Source organism: Zonotrichia albicollis, chromosome 2, assembly GCF_047830755.1.
Source record: "Zonotrichia albicollis isolate bZonAlb1 chromosome 2, bZonAlb1.hap1, whole genome shotgun sequence".
Lineage (NCBI taxonomy): Eukaryota > Metazoa > Chordata > Aves > Passeriformes > Passerellidae > Zonotrichia > Zonotrichia albicollis.
The window spans coordinates 99,682,040-99,701,811 of record NC_133820.1 but is presented as its reverse complement, the minus strand read 5'-3'; the positions used below and the strand labels follow the sequence as shown (position 1 = coordinate 99,701,811).

At 42.9% G+C, this 19,772-nt stretch overlaps 1 protein-coding gene across 4 annotated transcripts in view; it reads right to left on the bottom strand.

Moving 5' to 3' along the window:
- NPAS2 (neuronal PAS domain protein 2) overlaps positions 1-19,772 on the bottom strand; it is a 106,193-nt gene that overhangs the window by 1,639 nt on the left and 84,782 nt on the right. For 2 of the 4 annotated variants that reach the window (XM_074535797.1, XM_074535800.1), the window contains 9 exons: positions 19,150-19,231; positions 18,318-18,459; positions 17,491-17,597; positions 17,226-17,318; positions 11,299-11,445; positions 5,485-5,679; positions 4,020-4,195; positions 3,437-3,529; positions 1,364-1,550 (listed from right to left, as the gene is read on the bottom strand). In XM_074535797.1, the coding sequence (XP_074391898.1) occupies positions 1,364-1,550; positions 3,437-3,529; positions 4,020-4,195; positions 5,485-5,679; positions 11,299-11,445; positions 17,226-17,318; positions 17,491-17,597; positions 18,318-18,459; positions 19,150-19,231 (1,222 nt within the window). The remainder of the gene's footprint in view (positions 1-1,363; positions 1,551-3,436; positions 3,530-4,019; positions 4,196-5,484; positions 5,680-11,298; positions 11,446-17,225; positions 17,319-17,490; positions 17,598-18,317; positions 18,460-19,149; positions 19,232-19,772) is intronic. The other 2 variants (XM_074535798.1, XM_074535799.1) reach the window with 2 other exon arrangements.

Below are 19,772 nucleotides of genomic sequence, written 5' to 3'. Positions count from 1 at the left end.
TAGAAGGAATGGACATAAATTGCAACAAAGAACGTTGAAATGGTTTTCTCACAGTAATGCGCTGCCTGGGATGTGCAGGTTATCCTGAAAAACCTGTTTGGGAACCGTGTGGGTGAACACGGCAGAAATGACATGGATGGATGGAATAAATGAAACAGCATTTTCTAATGTGCCTCATGCTGTCCCTTCTAGCCCTTCCTTTTCCTGAGCTTACAGTTGGGTGTGACCTTGCAGTGTTGAAGCTGATGTGAATTTTGCAGATGCTTTATTGGAAACAGTATCTGCCAGACTTTTTTCATTAATTCTCAGGCTATGATAAGGATTTCATTTCAATAACAAGAATTTAATAATTTAAGTTGGTTATACTCTTTTGGTGATGCCAGTGAATATGTGACCAGGTTTCAAAGACTCAGTTCAGCTCCTGTTGAACTAATACAGACACAACTCATTTCCTCCCTTTATTTTAGAATGTGTTGAATTAGGTCAAAAATAAGTATTTTTACATATTCAAATCACCTGGTTCTTCCAGGCAACGTGCTCCACTTTATCTTCTTTGCCTTGTGGAGTTGAGAAAATATGTTCGTTTCCTGAAGGGATCCAGATATCTGATCCAGATCTATTTTATGTTGATGCTGGTAATTAAAAATCATCTTTTGACTTGTAAACTAAGCAAATTTTGTACTGAATAAAGAGAACAGAACAAATCCTAAGGCATTGATATTCTCCAGCTGGAAATAAACTTTAAATATATCCAAGATAATCTGATTATGCTTTAAATGTACAGAATTAGTAATTTCACAGAAAATCACAGAAATTCTAGGCTGGAAGAGACCTGTAAGATCATCAAGTCCAACCCATGTTCTAACACTTCAACTAGATCATGGCACCAAGTGCCACATCCAGTCTTTTTTTAAACTCTTCAAGGGATGATGACTCCACCACCTCCCTGGGTAGATGATTCCAGTATTTGACCACTCTTTCTGTAAAATACTTCCTCCTTAATTCTAGCCTGTATCTCCCTTGGTGCAGCTTGAGACTGTGTCCTCTTGTTCTGTCTGTTGTTGCCCGGAGAAAGAGACCGACCCCCAGCTCACCACAGCCACCCTTCAAGAAGTTGAAGAGAGTGATAAGGTCACCCCTAAGTCTCCTTTTCTCCATTTTGCTTTTAAATATTCTGATTGTTCCCACTGCTCCCTTGCTGTACTAGTACCGGCCACTGTAGCAGTGTGTCACATGTCAGAATCTCTTGAATGGACATTTCTGCCAGGATCAGGCTCCAGCAGAAACCTGGGGCCCCATTTGCACAGCCCACTCACCTTGTTCCTCTGTGTGCACACTTTACACATCATCCTCTTTGTCCTACCTGCAGGTAGCGTTGCTGCTGATGCTGTTGGTGCTGGAGTTGCATAGGTGGCAAAGAGGATGGCTGGGAAGGAGGGGTAGTGGTGAACCCTTGGTTTAACACTGCTTGTCCCATCAGTACGATTGGAGAGCTGCTGCTGGAAGTCTGCACTTCCAAACTTTGAAACATTTGTTGGGTTTGAGAATACCTATGGAAGAAAGAAGCAAAACAATCAAGAACAAAGTGTTGGAAACAAAGGTCTTCTCTTAGAAGGGGGATGGCAATCCCTAGTCTTCCTAAATCATAGAATCACAGCATGCTGACCTTAAAGACTGTCTAGTGCCAACCTGCCTCCCGTGGGTAGTGACATCTTCCACTAGATCAGGTTGCTCAGAGCCCCATCCACCAACCTGGCTTTGAACACTTACAGGCATAGGGCATCCACCACTTCTCTGGGCAACCTGTTTCAGTGCCTCACCACTCTCACAGTAAAGAATTTCTTCCTAATATCTAATCCAAACCTGCCCTCTTTCAGTTTAAATTCACTAACTTTTGTCCTATTCCTATATGCTCTTGTAAAAAGTCCCTCCCCTTCTTTCTTGTAGCCCCTTTTAGATAGTGGAAGGCTGCTGTAAGGTCCCGCCATGCCTTCTCTTCTTCAGCCTAAACCCCCCAGATAATTCCCAATAAATGATTCCAGTGCATGGGACCTGCTAATATGAACAACAGCACTACAGGCAGCACTGCTTTCCCTTACTCTGTGCATGAGCTGGGCTTGGAGGGAAGAATACATCGCACCTCAAAATCCAGATCACATTTTAGATTCATTAAGGATTCTGGTTTATGCACATCTTGTCTTCAGCCACAGCATTCACATCCCCAGCTCATTAAACCAAATTTTGATTCTGTTTTAATATGGTGAGCCCTGACCTGCAGCAAGAGAGAAGCCAATGCACCTCCTGTCCTGCTGCCTGTGCTCCCCTGTGGGGGTGGTGATCTCCTGCAGACACAAGGCTAGGGTTGATTACTTTCTGAGCTGCTCATACGCATATTGCCACACATCAGCAGTTCCCATCACCATGAGCCCCGCTCTAGGAACAGAAGAAGCCTCTAGAAACCCTCTGGAACGAGGGATGTGACAGAACCAAAATACTCATCTCCTCTTGCCATTCTGCTTTTGCAAAGCAAAGCTTAAATATGTGTTGTTTTGTGGAAGGCTGTGGGCAAAACCACAATGGAACTATTGCCAACCCAGCCTGATTCTGTTTATCCTGTAAAGGGTGATGAGATCATAGTGTGGCTTGTGTTCACTCAACAGCTGTTCAACATTAGGGTTCAGCTAGAAATGCTACAGTCTGGGTACTTGTATGAGGATGGGAGCTCCTATAAAGGAGTCCCATGAGTCAAGTCTACATGAACAGGGAGATGCATCTTTGCAAATAAGGCCTCTTTTTTTCAGAGGCTTAAAGCAGAGCTACAATATTTACATTTGACAAATTAACTCAAGATAATTTTAAACAACAATAATGATGTCTTAAAAAAACCAAGTACTGAATACGTACATTCCTGAGATAACATTAGAAGAGTACTGTTTTGTAAAAATAATTATTTTTAAAGGAATGATGTGCAAACAGTTGCTTACTATTTTATCAGTTCACAATTAAGTACAGTGACAAAAAACAGCGTAAAAAAGGGTATATTTTAACCAGTGTGTTCTGCCTCCTTCATCTAAGTTTTGAGGAGATAAAACAACTGAGGTGATGCTTTCTATTTTCACCAATCATTTAACTGAGCCAGTGCTGACTTTCTCACATTTACCTTTGGTGGGTCAGAAGTTCTAGTGCTGAAGCAGGCAGCATGTGAGGGACAACAATTCCCCCAGCCATGGCTTGTTAAAATGCCACTGGCACTTTGTGTTTCTCTCTGTCACTCTTCCTGATATGACCAGGCAGGATAAGGCTGACCCAGATGCTGGAAGGCAGGCTCAGCACAGTAACACACTCCCAATATTTATAACTACTTCATCATGTTACAAAAGAAGGCTACTTCCCCTCAAAAGCAACTTTGATGTTTTATCTTCGACAGGGCACGTACTTGGCCTGGGATCCCGTCATGCTGAGGTCTGAAGGGTGTCTTGCATTACAGGACCCAGGCATCATGGGCTGAATAGGCTGGCTAAGCAACAATCTGGCAAACGAGGGAAAAAAAAAGACATTGCTGGAAGAGAAGGACCATACAAATCCCACAGTGTGCAAAGAGAAGCGGCATTTTCACGGGCACGGCACCGGGCTGAGGAGTGCGAGGAGTTCTGTCCCAGCTGCCGGCTGTGGCAGGGGCGTCCCGGGCACCGCGAGGCGGAGGCTGGGGCAGCGCCTGCCCTCTGGGGCGGTCTGGGTGCCGGACATACGCCTCATAAATCACATTTTTTACCATTATTATCTGCTAGGTATATGGATGCTTGAATAATATTTTACAACTTCGATTTAATTCACCTTGTGCTCTTCAAAGCCAGCAGCAAGGTATCAGTTTTCATAACGCTATTGGGCGACACAGCTACAGTTTGGGAATTTTAATCCACCCGTGCATTCCCGCAGTCCCAAAGCCGGAGTGCCGCTGTTCCCTTGGGGCGGAGCTGTACGCCCAGCCCTCAGCCCCCGAGCGCGGAGCCGGCCCGTACCTGAGCTGCTGGTCGTGGCTGCAGCCGGCGGGCGCGGGGGTGCCGCCGTGGGACAGGCCGCCAGGGGGCGCCGCGGGGCCGCCGCCGCCGCCTGAGGCGAACGGCGCGGGCGCGGGGCGGGGCGGGGCGCGGCCGCCGCCCGGCGCCAGCTCCGCGCTCCGCGCCGCCTTCGGGCCCTGCAAGAGAAGCGGAGAGAGCGGGGAGACAGCCCGGCTGCGGCACCAGTGCCTGGCGGTGCCGCCAGCCGGCTCCTGCCACCGAGCGCGAAACGACTGTCATGGCCACGGCTGCCCCGGGCCCGCTCCTGCCGGCCCGCAAACCTAAACGACCCCCCCAGTTAAGGCAGGCGCAAAGTGAAGTGTGAGGAGCTGCTGCCGAGCCCCGTGATAGCAAGAGATCAAAGAAAAAAAAAAAAGTGTTGTTTTTTCCCCCCGCTCCCCCATTTCACGGAATGACAGAACAGGTCAGGTTGGAAAGGACCGCAGTGGGACATCTGGTCAGGCCTCCCTCCTCCAGTAGGGCCATCCCAGAGCACAGGCACAGGATCGTGTCCACAGGCACAGGGTCGTGTCCAGACGGTGATTGAGAATCTCCAGCGAGGGAGACTCCACACCCTCTAGGGGCAACCTGTTCCAGTGCTCGGTCACTCGCACAGTGACAAAGTTCTTCCTTATATTCTGACGAAACTTTCTGGGCATCAGTTTCTGCCCCTTGCCCTGTATTTGCTATGCACTCTCTACTTTAATAGAGTCATTATAACACAGGAATGAAGGAGGTGAAATGCTACAGCTGTGGGCTCAGAAGACAATAATGGAAATATGCTTGCCACGTAATTGGGAAGCAGAGGAGCTCAGTTTTCTGTGAAGGGAGGTACAACAGGTGGGTGGAAGAGCAAACACTGGAAATGTTGAGAAACCAGCAGTATGAACGAACAATACAGTGCCAAACCTAATAGCTTTCACAGATCTCAGTTACTGCTCAGGCTGAACTTTATTTTGCTCTGCAGGAACCTCTTAACGTTGACAGCCTGAGGGTCTCAGAAGAATCTCAATGTATTCTGTGTGCCACCACAGCAGACAGGCTTTGTTGTGTTGGTGGTGTCCGACTGGGCTCAGGGAGCAAGTATTCTGAGAGGTCTCACATCACTATTTCAAGTTTCCAGTGGGATCAGTCAGGTTTCTTTCAGGACCAGTAAGTCACTGACACATTTTGCATGCCCCCCTGCTCCATTTTCAATCTGAAACAGCTGCTCAAGTAACCCTCCTGGCTGAGATCTTAAAAACAGGCTTTAAGGTAAGGTAAACGCTGTAGGGAAACCCTTTTTATATGCTGCCCTTTTACAGAAGCATAAGAAAGGGAAGGCAAAGGCATAGTTACAGGACTGACACGATTTTACTCGCTTGCTTAAGAACAGCTCAGTGTCTCCTGTCCATCTAAATGCTTCTCTGTTCAAAGAAATGATTACCTGGCTCGATATCACGCTTGCTTCTCTCAGTGACTGCTGGTTCGTTGTTTGTGAAGATGTGATTTGCCCTTGAAGTTGAGAACTGGGGACAAGCTGCTGCTGAGAAAGGGTCCCTGACCTCTGCTGTAGCTGTTGTGGGTCCAGCTGCTGAGTGTTGCTAAAGCTCAGGGACACTGTTGGCTGCTGTAAGATCATCTGGAAAAGAAGAAGGGAGGACTTGTTTACATAGCCCAGATGTTTTGAATAATGAATGTGACAGAAGTAAATCCAAAGATATATTCTAAAATAAAGTTACCACATTTCTGGAATCACAACACGTTTACCGTTAGTTGGAAATCAAATATCATTCCTGCATTAACAGCTCTATTGTCTCTAGTTTCTTGGTTTCTTGGTCTGCAAGTGCACCCATTACTTGTGAAATGTGTCTACAAGGTGCAAGTCCTCTCTCCATGGGGCAGGCACAACCCTCTTAAGAGCAGTTCCCAGTACATTCACTGTGTTCTGGGGCATCCTGACCAAAGAGAAGAGAGTAACTACATGTCTTTTCAGTCCTTTCAACAAAATCCACCTGCCTTTCAGACAGAACTATCTTTGGATTTGTCTCTGGAAATTCATCAGTTTACACCCAGCTGAGTTGTCAAATGTTTTTAATGAGGCCACAGTCAGGCCAGAGCTCTCCAAGCTGAATGGCTGTGTCCTTATCACTGACAGGATGTGTAAACAGACAGTCACTGTCATTTATCTGATTTCCCATCAGGTAACTGTCACCTGGTGTTCTTCCTAACTGTGCCATGCATTCCACTTGTGCAAAAGCGCTAGCAGCTCCTCTCTTAGTGTTTCTGTAAATGATGTCCTCTCTACTTTTGCATTTCAAGATGAAGCTTTCTTCTTTAAAAGTTACAGGACTTGGGAATTTTTGCTCTTCTAGGGGCTATTTCTTTTATTACAGCTGTAAAGAGGGAAAAGTAATATTTTAAAACAATGTATTATTAATGCCATAAGCTCTCTTTGCAGTATTTCAGACCTAGCCTTTCTGCCACCAAGGGGTGTATGGAGATACATATCCCACACTGTTGACGTAATTTTTGGATCTGATTCTGATTCCACACCACTGCTACATGTATGGAACATCATTCATTTAAGTGGAGCTACTTAAGTTTTAAATGAAATCAGAATCACAATTACTCTTTTCATTATTCACCCATCAGTCTCATGCCTAGCAGTACATCTGAGGTATGCCCAGTAATTAGTACACCTTTGTGCAGCTTATTGCTGTATTAGCAATTCCCTAAACTATAATGTCCCCTCTCATTTTTCCTGGAAAAAGCCCATAGCTTTTCCAAAGGCCCAGCATAATATATTGCTTTTCTCTGCAAAAGTATGGCTTGATCCATCATGGTTGTACTTATTTACCTAGCTTTAAAAACACAGCTTATTTAAATATGATAAATTTTTAATTAATTTATGCATGCCAAGATTTTACCCAGGAAAAAAGGGACAGACAAACTTACATTAATCATCTGGGAGAAGGGGACAATTAAGGAAAAGCAACATCTTGTTTCAGGTGCTGTAGGCTAACCACATCTCAGAGATGTCTGATAGGAATAAATGGGTCAAGTGACAGGGTTGGGGCTGCTGCTTGCAGCAGGTCTGAAACTAGGCTCTGAGTGCTGTCTTTTAAAAACACTGCTCACTGAGTTTGGAGCCATTACATATCAGAAAGACAGATGGTCTTGCCACTTCTGCCAAGTAAATAGGTCTTATTATGAATAAATCAAAGACAAATATAATGAAAATTCATTTTCTTGTTTATTTTCTGTACATAGAAGCTAAGTTTTGGACATGTTTAGTACATGAACTCCCTTGATTAGCCCTAGCTGTGAGACAGGTCGCCACTGATATAAAATTTTATATAAAACTCAGAATGGGCAAAGCAAGTGGTGCATGTAAAAAAAATGATGGGAAGGGAGTGTGAGCTCACTGGTACTGGACAGATCACTGCAAATTAAGACCTTTAGGAGGATTAGCTTAGTGTCCTCCTTGTACGTGGCACACAGCACTGGAGAAACACTCAGCTCACCCAATGCAAATTCAACATCTATCAAGGTGAATATGTCAGGTGGGGTGTGAACTTGCAGCAGACTACTTATTTAGCAGGAACCTCCCTGTGTGCTTACTTCACTTCCAGATGAAGGCCAAGGAGTTTATCATCCAAAGAAAGCAGAGTAACCTACTTTGCAATTACCAGAGTGTGCCACTGGGTAGGAACGTGCACAGTTAATGGTTGACAGCTAACACACCATAAATTTAGAACCAAGTTTATCCCAGTAGGCCAGTTTCATTTGTTCATGTGTTCGTACCCTGAGAGGGCTCTGAGTGCTTCATACCTGGGGATCCTCTGTTGCCATTATAATGGCCAAAGCAGCATTGTTACCCTCTGGACATAAATGACCTGGAAAAAACAAGCTTAGAGCAGGAAGCAATGGTGGCCGTGTCCCTGCAGAACTGAAAACTCAAGAGTTAACCTGACAGAGGATCAAAGCATGACATTTCCACTTGTTAGTTAAACCTAAACGCTTAATTTGTACAAAATTAATGGTGGTTTTTTGTAATGTGCCACTTTTGTGATAGTCTTGTCAGAATTCCCCCAAAACGCTGAAATACAGCAGCTTTAAATAACAAGAAAAACCTTTTCACAGAAAATGAAATCTTTCCCTAAGTAGATAAATTAGCAGCCCCCTAACTGTATTGCTGCTAATGATATGTCTCGTTGGTGATTTTGTGGACTGCAAGGTCAGTGAAGCATCTTACAAACATTTTTTAATTGGCCAGATTGTTAACATACACAGCAAAGCAGCGAGAGAGAGGAGGGACCCTCTGACACTGCTGCCCCCTCATTCCAAGATAGAAGAGCCCTACAGCTAATGGCTGAACCACACTGACAAGGCATCCTGAGGAAAACATCTCTTTGATTCTACCTGTCCTTTGGATAATCAGGGGATTATAGTTTTGGGCTCATCATTACAGGCATCAAGACTCTTTCTTTATGTAAAATATATAAAGATGAGAAGCACAGCACTGGGAAGCTGAGATTCATGACTTCGAAGAGAGCCTGCTTTGCAAATGATGGGTGGCTGTGGATGGTCTTGATTGTAGTTCTTGCAAGCTGTTCTGGCTCAGCCTTTCTGCCTTCCTCTTGCATCTGTGAATCATTAGCTAGACTGTTCAAACTGGAGCAGACATAGCATCCTTCAGACTTCTGAGGTTACTCTTCCTGCTCTTGTCCTTCGTTGTCAGGAGAAGCAGTAACAGGGATCTAATGGGGTTTTGAACACTTTTATTCAGGGCCTGCAACCCTCCCGATAGTTTCATCTTTCTCTGCACAAGGCTCCTGCAAACAGTTTCTAATGCAGACTACTGTGCTCAACATCTGTCTGTCTGGGAAAGCATTTCTTGGTGGACTGCTGTACTCAGTTTTGAAGATCTCTGAAGGAAATGGAAATCGAGCTTAATTCTCCATGGAGCTACCTGTACATTTCTATGTGGAAGGGAGTGAACCAGTGGGGATGATATGCTAATAAATCAGCTAATAGGGGAAAAGCAGGAAGCACTTCCCCCTTTTCAGACAGCCGACATCACTCCCCCACACTTACAGCTCTATTATGCAGTGTATTAAAGACACCAGAAATGTGCTTGATAGTAGCCAGTTTGTTACAATGCGTTTTAGCTTTGATAGTAGACACAGATCAATGTCTGAAGACATCCAGCTCCCTGAATGATGAAATCTGTGCAGCAAAGCACGTGGTTGGATTTCTGATCTAACAGTTTACTCCTCGCTGCTTGTGAGTCACAAAAGAGCTGCATGCAAAAGTGTGCAGCTTTCTTTCAAATTACCCCTAGCCAAGTAAGAGAAAAATTATTCCTCATGTCAATCTATCCTTGCAACAGCACAGTAATTTCTTTGTGTGTTTTTTGTTTTTTTACCTAGAGAAAGTGGGAGAAGAAAAAGGTCCTGGCTAAGAGTCAGTGTGACCACTTGCATCTCATCACCTTGTATGATTGCTCTTAGGAGACCAAAAAGCACACAAAATAGGATGATCCCCGTCCAGCATTGCCATTTAAGGCAAATATGCAGCCCCCTGCATTTTCAAGCTCTTTCCATTCTCCCTGCCTCTCAGTACTGCATCTGTAAACTGGAAATTGGTAGGTACTGACAGAAGAGAACTTGTAATGGTCTGAAAATACTTGGTCCAACCTGGTGCTGTCTTCATGGGAGAGGGCATCACCCAGATAGTGTAAGTCAGAGCTACAGACTGGTAAGGGGGGTGCAATACAGATCAATTCACCATTTATTTACCCTCTGGGCTTCTGCCTGAGCTCCCTCTGAGTGTATTTGAGAATCTGTCCCATGGTCTTTGTGCTGTTAAATGCATCCTAATGCATATAGGCGATAGCTTTCTAAAAACAGAATCTGCTTCTTGCATATAAGAATGTGCTCTGAAATTCTGTTTTTGCCTGAATGATGAAAAAAAAGTGTGTATGATTATTGAAGATGTCACCAGGAGAGAGTAATGGTTGTCACCCAATTAAAAAGAGAGGAAGTGAGAATATAATGTCTCTTGATATTCATAATAACAATAATAGCTTTCAGATATGTGACATGATTCTGAACTGAACACCTGTTAATTGCATAGAGAATTTTTCTTCCCATTAATCAAAGTCAGCGGGGAACCAATAGAATAGACACACTGAAGCTAAACCTGGTCTCCCTGTGTGATTGTATGGCACCAGGAACAGGGAGTTTTGGGTTTGGAACCCACAGCTGCTGTGTCATCTTACAGCAATGCACATGCAGCAACTTAGGTGGCAAAGTTTCTAATTTGGCTTTGCTGATCCCTTAATTACCTAAACATACGATGGCAATTTTGTTAATGTGTGAAACTGCATTTCACAGATGCTGATGATGGGTGAGAGTCTATTTCAGTGTGGAAGTTGCAAGCAAAATTCCCACTGACTTCAGTAGGTCCCATCCTGTTTGTAAAATACTCGTTTGTTTCCTTGACAAAGCTTGTCTTCTAAAATCATCTTGTTAGTATAGTACTCACCAAGTCCCCAGTGCCACATTTCTAGCAAGGATCATTTAACCTGGCATTTATACTCAAATTATGAGGAACATAGCAGTAATCACCCACATTCAGAAAACTCCATAAAACTGGATGATTTGTCCACTTGTTGTTAAAGGAAACCTGTGATCTACTAAACTTCACTTACTATTATTTCTGAGGTTTGGTAGACGTAAGGGGTACAAAGCACATACTGTATCAGAGAATTCTACCTCTGTGTAGGAGGTGTCAAAGGCAGAAGCAGAGCAGGCTCAGTCAGCTTCACCCTAAAGGCTTAAGCCTGTCTGGTGAAGAAAAAATTCAGATACCTCCAAGGTGTGAACAAATGAACATCAGCAGAATTTCAGGGGTTTTAATGTGACAAGGAAGCCTGAACTTCAACATTCTTTCTACTACAGCTCCTCAGTCTGAAGACTTGGTAGATAAAGTAATAAAATGCTATTGTAAATGACCCTAATTATTCTCCTCCTCCTAAGGCTGAGGTATTCTTTCCTTCTCTTCTTCCAGAGAGCTCTTAAACCTTTCTTAACAGAGGTTACTCAAAAGGCTTTTAGAGGGCAACATCCCTCTACAATTCAGATGAGCTACTTTCTACTTCTCCAGATATCCTGGACTCTGGAACAATTTTAATTTGCCAAGCCTATCAACAGAGAGAGGATGCTTGGCTCTGTCCCTTCCAGCAGTAACGCACCTGTACGCTGGAGTCTTGGACCAGGCAGAGCTGCTCCTGGATCTTCTGGAGCTCCTCCTGCTGCCAGCGGATGTTGGCCTGCAGGATCCGTGTCCGCTGCTCCAGCTGGTCCTTTATGGTCTGGAACATGCTGAATTGTGCCGAGAACTGGGGGGAGGAAATAAAAAAAGAGGGGAGGGGGGGAAAATCAGTCATTCTAATACAAACAGCCTCAGTAGAACACTGTTCTGTAAGGAGTTACTGGTCTCTTCATTGTAAAGCACAGCTAAAAAATAAAAATGTCTTTGTAATATACTAACATGCAGACAGAGACATCTTGTCTATTTTCATGGTTATGCACATATATTAAATTTCCTCAGCTAGAATGATCTGCTTACAGTTGACCATGTTCTGCTGGAAGGACTGTTTTTGGGAGTATGCTACTTTAAAATATCAAGAGCATCTTAACTGAATGGCAAATGAATGCATTATTTTCATTAGCTTGTAGTTTGGAGCCCTTAGTGTGGCATAACAGCATAATCCAGATGTGTTTTACTAATGCTTTCCTTTTTCAGAACAGAAATAGCAGTTCTGCAATGCTTTGTTCTGCTGATGACTTACTAAGGCATCACACAATAGACCACAATAAACATTTTCTAGATTTGTGCAGCTGAGTAGTACTTAAATGACAAGAAATACTCATTAAGTTATTTTTACATGTGATATAAAACAGGGGAAGAAAGGCTGTTCTAAATAATAGTAAAAAATGGAGATCATTAATCAAGGTCAAGAAGCAGGTGCAACCTCCAATAGCAGCAATCCTGGCACAAACTGAAATAATCAAGAGTTGTGGAGAGGACTAACAGCAATAAATCCCTAATATTTGGTGCTTTCAGGTATGATTCAAAGTTCACCAAAGTTAATTATTACTTTAATAGGCTTTGGAATAATTGCTTTTGATAAGCTCATATTCCAAAAGTAAAAAACAGTCTTTGAAAAAAAGAACAAAACCCTTCAAAAATCTTTTTAAGTTTTTATGTAACCAAGGCATCCAAGATCTTCTTGAAAACAAGCTGAGCTGTGAGTGTACAGGCAAAAAAATAATTGCTGTGACTGGAAAAATGCTGCCCTGCCCTATCTTTGTTCCAGTGGCTCTGTGCTAGTGGGTGAGCTGATGCTCGCTGCTGGAACCTTCCTGCTCCACAGTGCACTGGCTTACATTGTTTCTGGCTTTTTAGTAGGGGAAAAAAGATAACAAGAGAGGAATTAAGGACTGCTTTGCTGCTAGCAGCACTGTACACTTCCTTAGATGAAATTTTTGGCTACTTGGAGAAAGCGAAATGTGACATAACAGATTTATATCAGCTAACTAGCACATCTTAAACCAGTTAAGTATGTGAAAGTACCTTTACCTTCCCTCTAGCAAAGCTGACATCTCCAAGTAAATGGCCTTTGGCAGAGAAAGAGCGAGAACTTCAGGAGGTTTATTTCCATTTATCAGGCAGAGGGTGGCTTTCCCACACAGCCTGGGAGGTCACTGCACAGAGTGATGGCCAGGTGGGGGTCAGACTCACAGCCAGCCCTGCTTAGGGGCAAGGAAGGCTGCTAAGGTGGCGCCTGCAGCTGCTGGTGACAGAGCCCCTTGGCTGCCAGAGGCATCTGTGAGCACTCACTGCTTGCACAGTCTGCCCAAGGAGGGGAAGGGAGCCCTCGGCCCTGCTGTGACTCACGGTGCTCGTGCCTGCAAACAGCACTGCCATCATCTGCAACCCACTCCTCTCCCAGAGCAGAAACAGGGTGTCAAACCTCCCAAAGGGAAGTTTGTGTTACTTGGAATTGGTGTTACAGAAGCCAGAGCAGGGTCTCCTTCTTTCTTTCTTGTCCATGTATAAAGAATTAACCTGAGGAATGGCTGAGCAGAGACCTCAGATGTTTGGGAATAAGAACAAGTGACTCAAAGGGGAATCCACTGCTGTTCATTGCAGCCCAGTGTTTTGGTTCTGAAGAGTCCGAGGTATTCTGGTTTAAGGAGTGGAATGATGCTGTGAGCAACACATCATAGAGGAGATACAGCAAATTCCTGCTTTAACCTGGCCTGTACAGAAGGATCTTTTAAAAAGACAAGTCTTGTTATCTAATTATATGAACTCTTTTAGAGAGGACTGTTTTTAAGTTTTTAAAAGGATCCTTATTAGAAAAGGAATTAAAAACAGTTTTAGCAAAGAGCTTAATTTTAACTGCCTGTCTTGGTGATGGCAGACTTTTGATTAATATGCAAATTCCTTGATGACCCTTTGAGAAAGGAGCCTGATTTTCTTCAATTGATCAATGTAAGGAATTTTAAACTAAGTAATTTCACAATCACTTTATACTTCAAAAAGGAATAAAATCAATTTTCAGGCCTTAGTTTTAAATTTGAATTTGCTTTGCGAAGTTGCATACAAGAATGTATTGCTGTTGATTTTAAATTATTATTCCTTAATTTTTTGTTCAGGTTCTTATATGTAGCATATTCATCTTACATTTTCTTTTTGTTCTCTCTTTTACATGCTTTTTGTATTAATATACTTAACATCAACAATTAGCTGGTATACTGGAGTGAAAGCTGCTATGGAAGAAGACAAGGAACTTTCTCTTTTGCTTTTTTCCTTTTCCCACTCTAACCCCGAAATTGTTGATAACTCTAACCATGACCCCTGTGCTTACAGAGCTCCTATTGTTTTTGTACAATGAGACACTAACAGCAATTGACCTGCTCCAGAGGGTATTTATCTCAAGATCATTAACCTCTCTACTAATTAAGGGAGAAATCTCTAATTGTATAATAAATTAAAAGAGCTTAACTCAAAACCTTTCACAGAAAACACTGCCCAGCTTTAACTCTGCCACTGGCATCTGATGAAGTTGCTCTTCATCTCACTTAGGTATTTACAAATCCACAGAATTCTTAGATAAGTGCATGTAATACACAGAAAACTGTCATCTTTTAGATGCAAACACGGGAGACTAAACCTGTGAGATCTCTATAGTTGCACCAGTTTAATCAAGTTTTGTTAATGCAGGCAAAAAAAGCCCCCAAAACAAATAAGCAAAACCACAGCAGTAATTTTAGTCTGGTTTCTTAAAAAAAGAGTAAAATAAAGTGATGCATTTGGGATCATGTCAGCATATGTTCTGGTAGGGAGGGGCTCAATGCACTAGCGCTGGGTACGGTCCAGGGAGGCTCTACAGCCCAGGGAGAGGGGCTGGCACTTCCATGCTGTGATTCCTCTCCTCCACCATGCCCAAGGAGAGGTGTTTTTCTCTACTGAGTGCTACCCCACGGTGCCAGGGTTACTCCTTCTCTCTAGGTGCTGGGGGGCTGCAGCCAGGAGCAGGGACCTGTGGCCCCTGTGTCTGTCAGGATGGTTCCTAATTTCTAATGTGATGAACAAAAAGATGGATCTCCCAAGACAATCTGCTCCTACAAGTGTCATGACAATAGGTAGCTGGGTAAAGAAAAGAGACCCTATTTGTTTTGTAGCTGAGTTTCCTTTAAAACTTTCTCTTCTGCCTATCTTCCAACTTTCTTTCAATTCTTCTGGCCCAAGAGATGAGCCATGTTTCTTGCTGGAGTCATTCAACAGAGTTGAGAGAGTGTCAAAAATACCAGATTGCTGTAACTTCATGAAGGCTTTAGCTGAGCAAAGGAGAGAAGAATCCACTCATCCCTTGCTCCTGTGGGAAAGGCTGGCTCCATGCACCAGTCCTGCAAGGCACAGCCCCTGGGAAACTGGATTTCATTAGTTTTGCAGCTCACTGAACGACTTGTTCTTTCTTCCTTCATCTGAATAACACCTGCTCAATCCCAAACGGATTATTAGTGTTAATTATTATTCAGTCATCAACATCCGCTGCATTGCAGGGGATTTTAATTTATGACAATGAGGAAGGCAAACAAACAAATATTCTAATTGGGAGCACTTGGTTTAAAGTAAACCATTTACATTCAGGTGACATCTAGGGTGACACTGTGCTGTCTGTTCATTCACACAAGCAAGGCACAAGCTAAAATCGCATTTCAGTGGAGACAAAACCATCACAGCCTTTGCTGGAAATAAAACTACTCAAAGTTCAAGCAGATGGTGCCCGAGGCAGCAGCTAGCTGCTCACTGCAGACACAGTTGTGGCCACTTATAATGTTTTCCCTGCTGCTGCCACCCTGTAGCCAAGTATTAGCCACAAGGATACCCAGGGCCTTCCAGCTCCTGCCATCAGTCACCATCAGCTAAGGACAAGTGGCAGAAAGGCAGCAGGGACAAACCTGTGCAGCTCCTCCTGGCAGCGGGGCACCTGGCCACACCATTTCTACAAGCTATGGGCTTGTGTTTTGCCACTAAACTGCACAACTGGAAATGGTCAGCTAGGAAGCCAAGAAAGTGTTCCTGGTAGGATGCACATGTACCTGGTTTTGTCCCTCACTCACCTAGTGCTGCAGGCACCTTTGTCTTTTGACAACATTATATTGCTGTAGGCTGACATGTTAATTATTTTAAAGTGGGACGTACAGAGTAGTATCATAACATTCATAACAGTGTATGAAAATCACACGTGTGTGGAGAGGTGGTACTCTCCACAGGAGTTTTGCTATGGAGTGTGAATATCAGCAGCCTGAGCTGCAATGTCCTGGTGTCATTTCCCTGCTCCAGGTCAAGCTTCATCCTGAGCTTCGCCAGGAGCACTGCTGTGACTGCTGCCAGAGGGCTGCCTGTGTAGACAGAGTCAGCCCTCTTCCTTTCACTAGGATTTCAGTGGCCCAAAGAGGCTTAATCAGTGACTGGATGGCACTCTAATTTGTCAGAAAAAAAAATGGGGCTGGTGTGCCAGAAAGAGCTGTTTACTGGGAAGGGACAAGGCAGTAGGGGTCTTGGTAAACAACTGGAAAGCTTCTCTTCACAAAGAGCTTTGATGGAGAAGAAAGGGAGGTAGAAAAAAGTCAAACAAAACACACAGAGACTTATAATACATAAACTAATTGATGTTTGAAAATGCATTAATTAATAACGGGGAGAAGTATCTGTAAAAGAAAATGAATGTTCAGAGCAGATAATTGATATGCTATTTATTCGCTGCATGCTAGCGTGGAGTCATGAAGAGAATATTAAACATGGAAGATAAATGAGAATTTGTTTTTTTAAAGCCAGGATCCTCAGGACTTTATATGCTTTATGTGCTACAGAAATAAACTCTGGGGTCTTGTGAGTGAGTATGTGGTATCAATGGTAGAAGCAGTCTAGGTCCACCAATACTCTGTCATTCCTAAAATCAGAGGATGATGGGGTGTATCATCACAGCAGAACCACAGGAGAAAAACAATGTGCTGGGAACATGGTACTCAAATTTGCTCCTTCAAATTCCACTGCAAATGTAACACTGAGGTGATGTTTTGGGCCATCACCCACTTTTTTAATAGACTGGAGGAATTTGAAATTTGTCTTTAGTGGCATTCTCACCATTACTGGCACACTCACAAAATGAGTGTTGTTGAATTTGCATGTCCTATACTGCTAGTTAGTTCTGCATCAGCACAGCCAAACAGGTGTTTTTAGCAGGACTGGGTGTCTCTGTTAGTTTTTTGTTTTAATTCTCATTGTGAATTTGATCTTGAAGGAACCTGGTTCTGTAGAAGTGAAGTTGGAAATTCTTTTTCCATCTGGTTTTTGTCCTCTCATGAAACAGATGTGTGCACACCTGAACCTACACGCACCTGGGCTTCTGAACACCTGCATGCAGTTGTATGTTTAAACATACAAGTGTAAAATTCAGATTACTTTCCCACAATATTTTAAGTGGTTGAGAGTTTGGATTTGGGGATTTTAGTTACTAGAGAGGTAACTTAAAAGCCCCAAAATGAGAAAGTATCAGGAGATAAGCAAGTGACCTATTCCACTTCCAAATCCCCAACTAACCTGTGCCAGAGGTGCAGGCTGATTTTGCAGAGTTGCTTGAGGCAGCAACTGCTGTGGGAGAAGCTCACATGGAAGCTGAGAAGGCAAAGAAACCTAGGTTAAAAACAAAACAAACCAAAACTTTATTTAGAAGTTTGGCTCCTTTAAATTTTAGGTTTCTTCTAATGCCGTGGCTTCTGTGTAAGTTGTTTTTAATTGCTAAGCTGCGTATGTGGCACATGCTGTTACACCCTCTGCCTGTTTCCATGATTCCTTGTGAAGTTACCTGAAGAGCAGTAGGCTGGCTGAGTCTGTGCACAGATAAATCCTGCTGTGCGCTCGGTGCTCTCGGCAAGGCAGTGTTGGACTCTGTAATCAGCTTTGTTGGTGTAGCTGCAAGAAAAGTACCAGTGAGATCTCTCATGCTGGAAATGAACCCTGTTTGAAGGGGGTAATACAACAAGACCTGGGTAGAAATTGTAATGGCCTGGCTAAATTCTAGTGGGAGTCAGGGCTGTTCTTGTTGACTTCAATAGCAATAAAATTAAACTGATAAGGAGGGTCTGGGCAAAGATAAAAGTAAATGAGACAGATTATGATTCTATGCTCCAATGAGCAGTGCAAAAGGACCCATGAACTATTCTAAACCAGCTGAAACTTCCTTTATATGGGCCAAATAACTAAATTTAGGTTAGCTCATTGGCTTTTTTTCCAGACCAGGAAGCAGAAAGAGTATACCCAAGTCAACACTGGAGCATCCTAAATCTTGGCCAGAGGAGAGTCACCCACAGGCTGTCACTACTCATGTAAGTCTAGAGAAATCTCATATGGCTCACAGAGGTGCCCTCAAATCTAAACACAAAATCCTCATTTTTGTAACAGATGAAACAGCACATTTCATGTCTAATCCCAGTGTTCATCTTCCAGCATTTAGGTGGTTGTGCTAGAACCTTCTCTCTTGTACATCACCATTTCAGCTTTTGCACTTTTTTGTCAGTGCATATCATCAATACCTCATAATTTATTGTTAAATTAGCAGCTGTGATATATAAGCACACATTCTTTAACTTGGCTAAATTAAAAATAATTCCGTAACTCAGGAATGCCACTCACATGCTGGGTCTGACTTGGGTGTGTGGGAAGATTTTGGCGAGCTCCTGGATGATACTGAGGGTGTCCGACTAGCGCTGAGGATTGAGGCACCAATATCAAGTGCATTAAAGTGCTGTTCAGGATCCAAGCTGGCACCACTCTCCTAAAACAAACCAGAAAAGGAGAACAGCTATTGCATCTGTCAGAGGTAAAGCATTTTGATATTTAGTAATGGTTGCACTCCAGTTCTTTGGCAGACCTAAAATGACTTGAGCAGAAATAATCTCAGGTGGACCAGCAGATCTGGACAAAGGCATCAATGCCCCTTCCAAACAGCATCAAATGAATACATTTTACAAACAACTATCACTGAGCTAGAAATAAACAGTAAGCTACTGCCATAGTCACTTTGTGCCTTCAGATGTTTTTCTGAATCTTTCTTTTGTGTTCAGTTAGATGTGACAGCAACTGCAACCTCTGTGAGACACTTGGCCGTGCACTGAGGACCAGCTTTGTTGTCTTTCCTCAAGAGATCACTGAGATGTTGCCAAGAGGGCTGATTGCCAGAAATTGTCCAAATGCATCTTTAAACTGTAGTACCTTGCCAAGGAAAAGTGAGATATCTTACACTGCCCCTGCCCATGTTCCACTTCATTTGTGGTTGTTATTGATCTCCAGGTTTATTCTTTCATAAAGTCACCTGATTTATGTCAAAATAATTCAAATGAACAATGAGTTCTGAAGAGAATCCACCAACATTGCAGAAAGACAATGCTGGAGTCTTCAGTGATGTTAACACAGAACAAGTTGTGATTGCTACATAAGTTTATGAAAAAAGCTTTTCTCATTGTACCTTTAGTGCTGAGGACACCACCTCTGAGGACACTTCTTCCAAGCCCATCTCCTGTCTCCTCTCCACACGAACATCTGCATAACTGAATGGAAAACATAATTCTATGTATCAACATGGAATTGCTATATTTCTTAAAATGTACTTTAAGAGAGTGGAGGAATAAATTACTGTACATTTTATAGGTTAAATGAGCAGCTGAAAAGTGACTTAAGTCAAATGCTACTGAATAACATTTGAGAGTGTTTTAATTTTCAGGTTTTGCTCTGTTCCTATCTTCTTGAAGTCAAGCTGCATATTAAAGAACTATATAAAAAGGTCAACTTCACATCCTACAACCACTTTATGACTTCACTGGAAAGCTTCTACACATCGCTTTAAAAACAATGTAAGGATTAGAGAACGTGAATATTTAAGGATCTGTCTATTCTCTAATTTTGCACAAAATGAAAAAATGCCATAGTTTATCTGCCCCTAAACTAAACACAAAAAGTAAGCTCAACACAAACTAAGGTTCAGTCTGATAATTTTTCTATAATTACCCTATTTCCTTCAGAAAGTTCAGACTTAATTTTTTTGTTATGTAAGTGATGTTACATTTTTAAAAGAACATTGTGGCAGATATA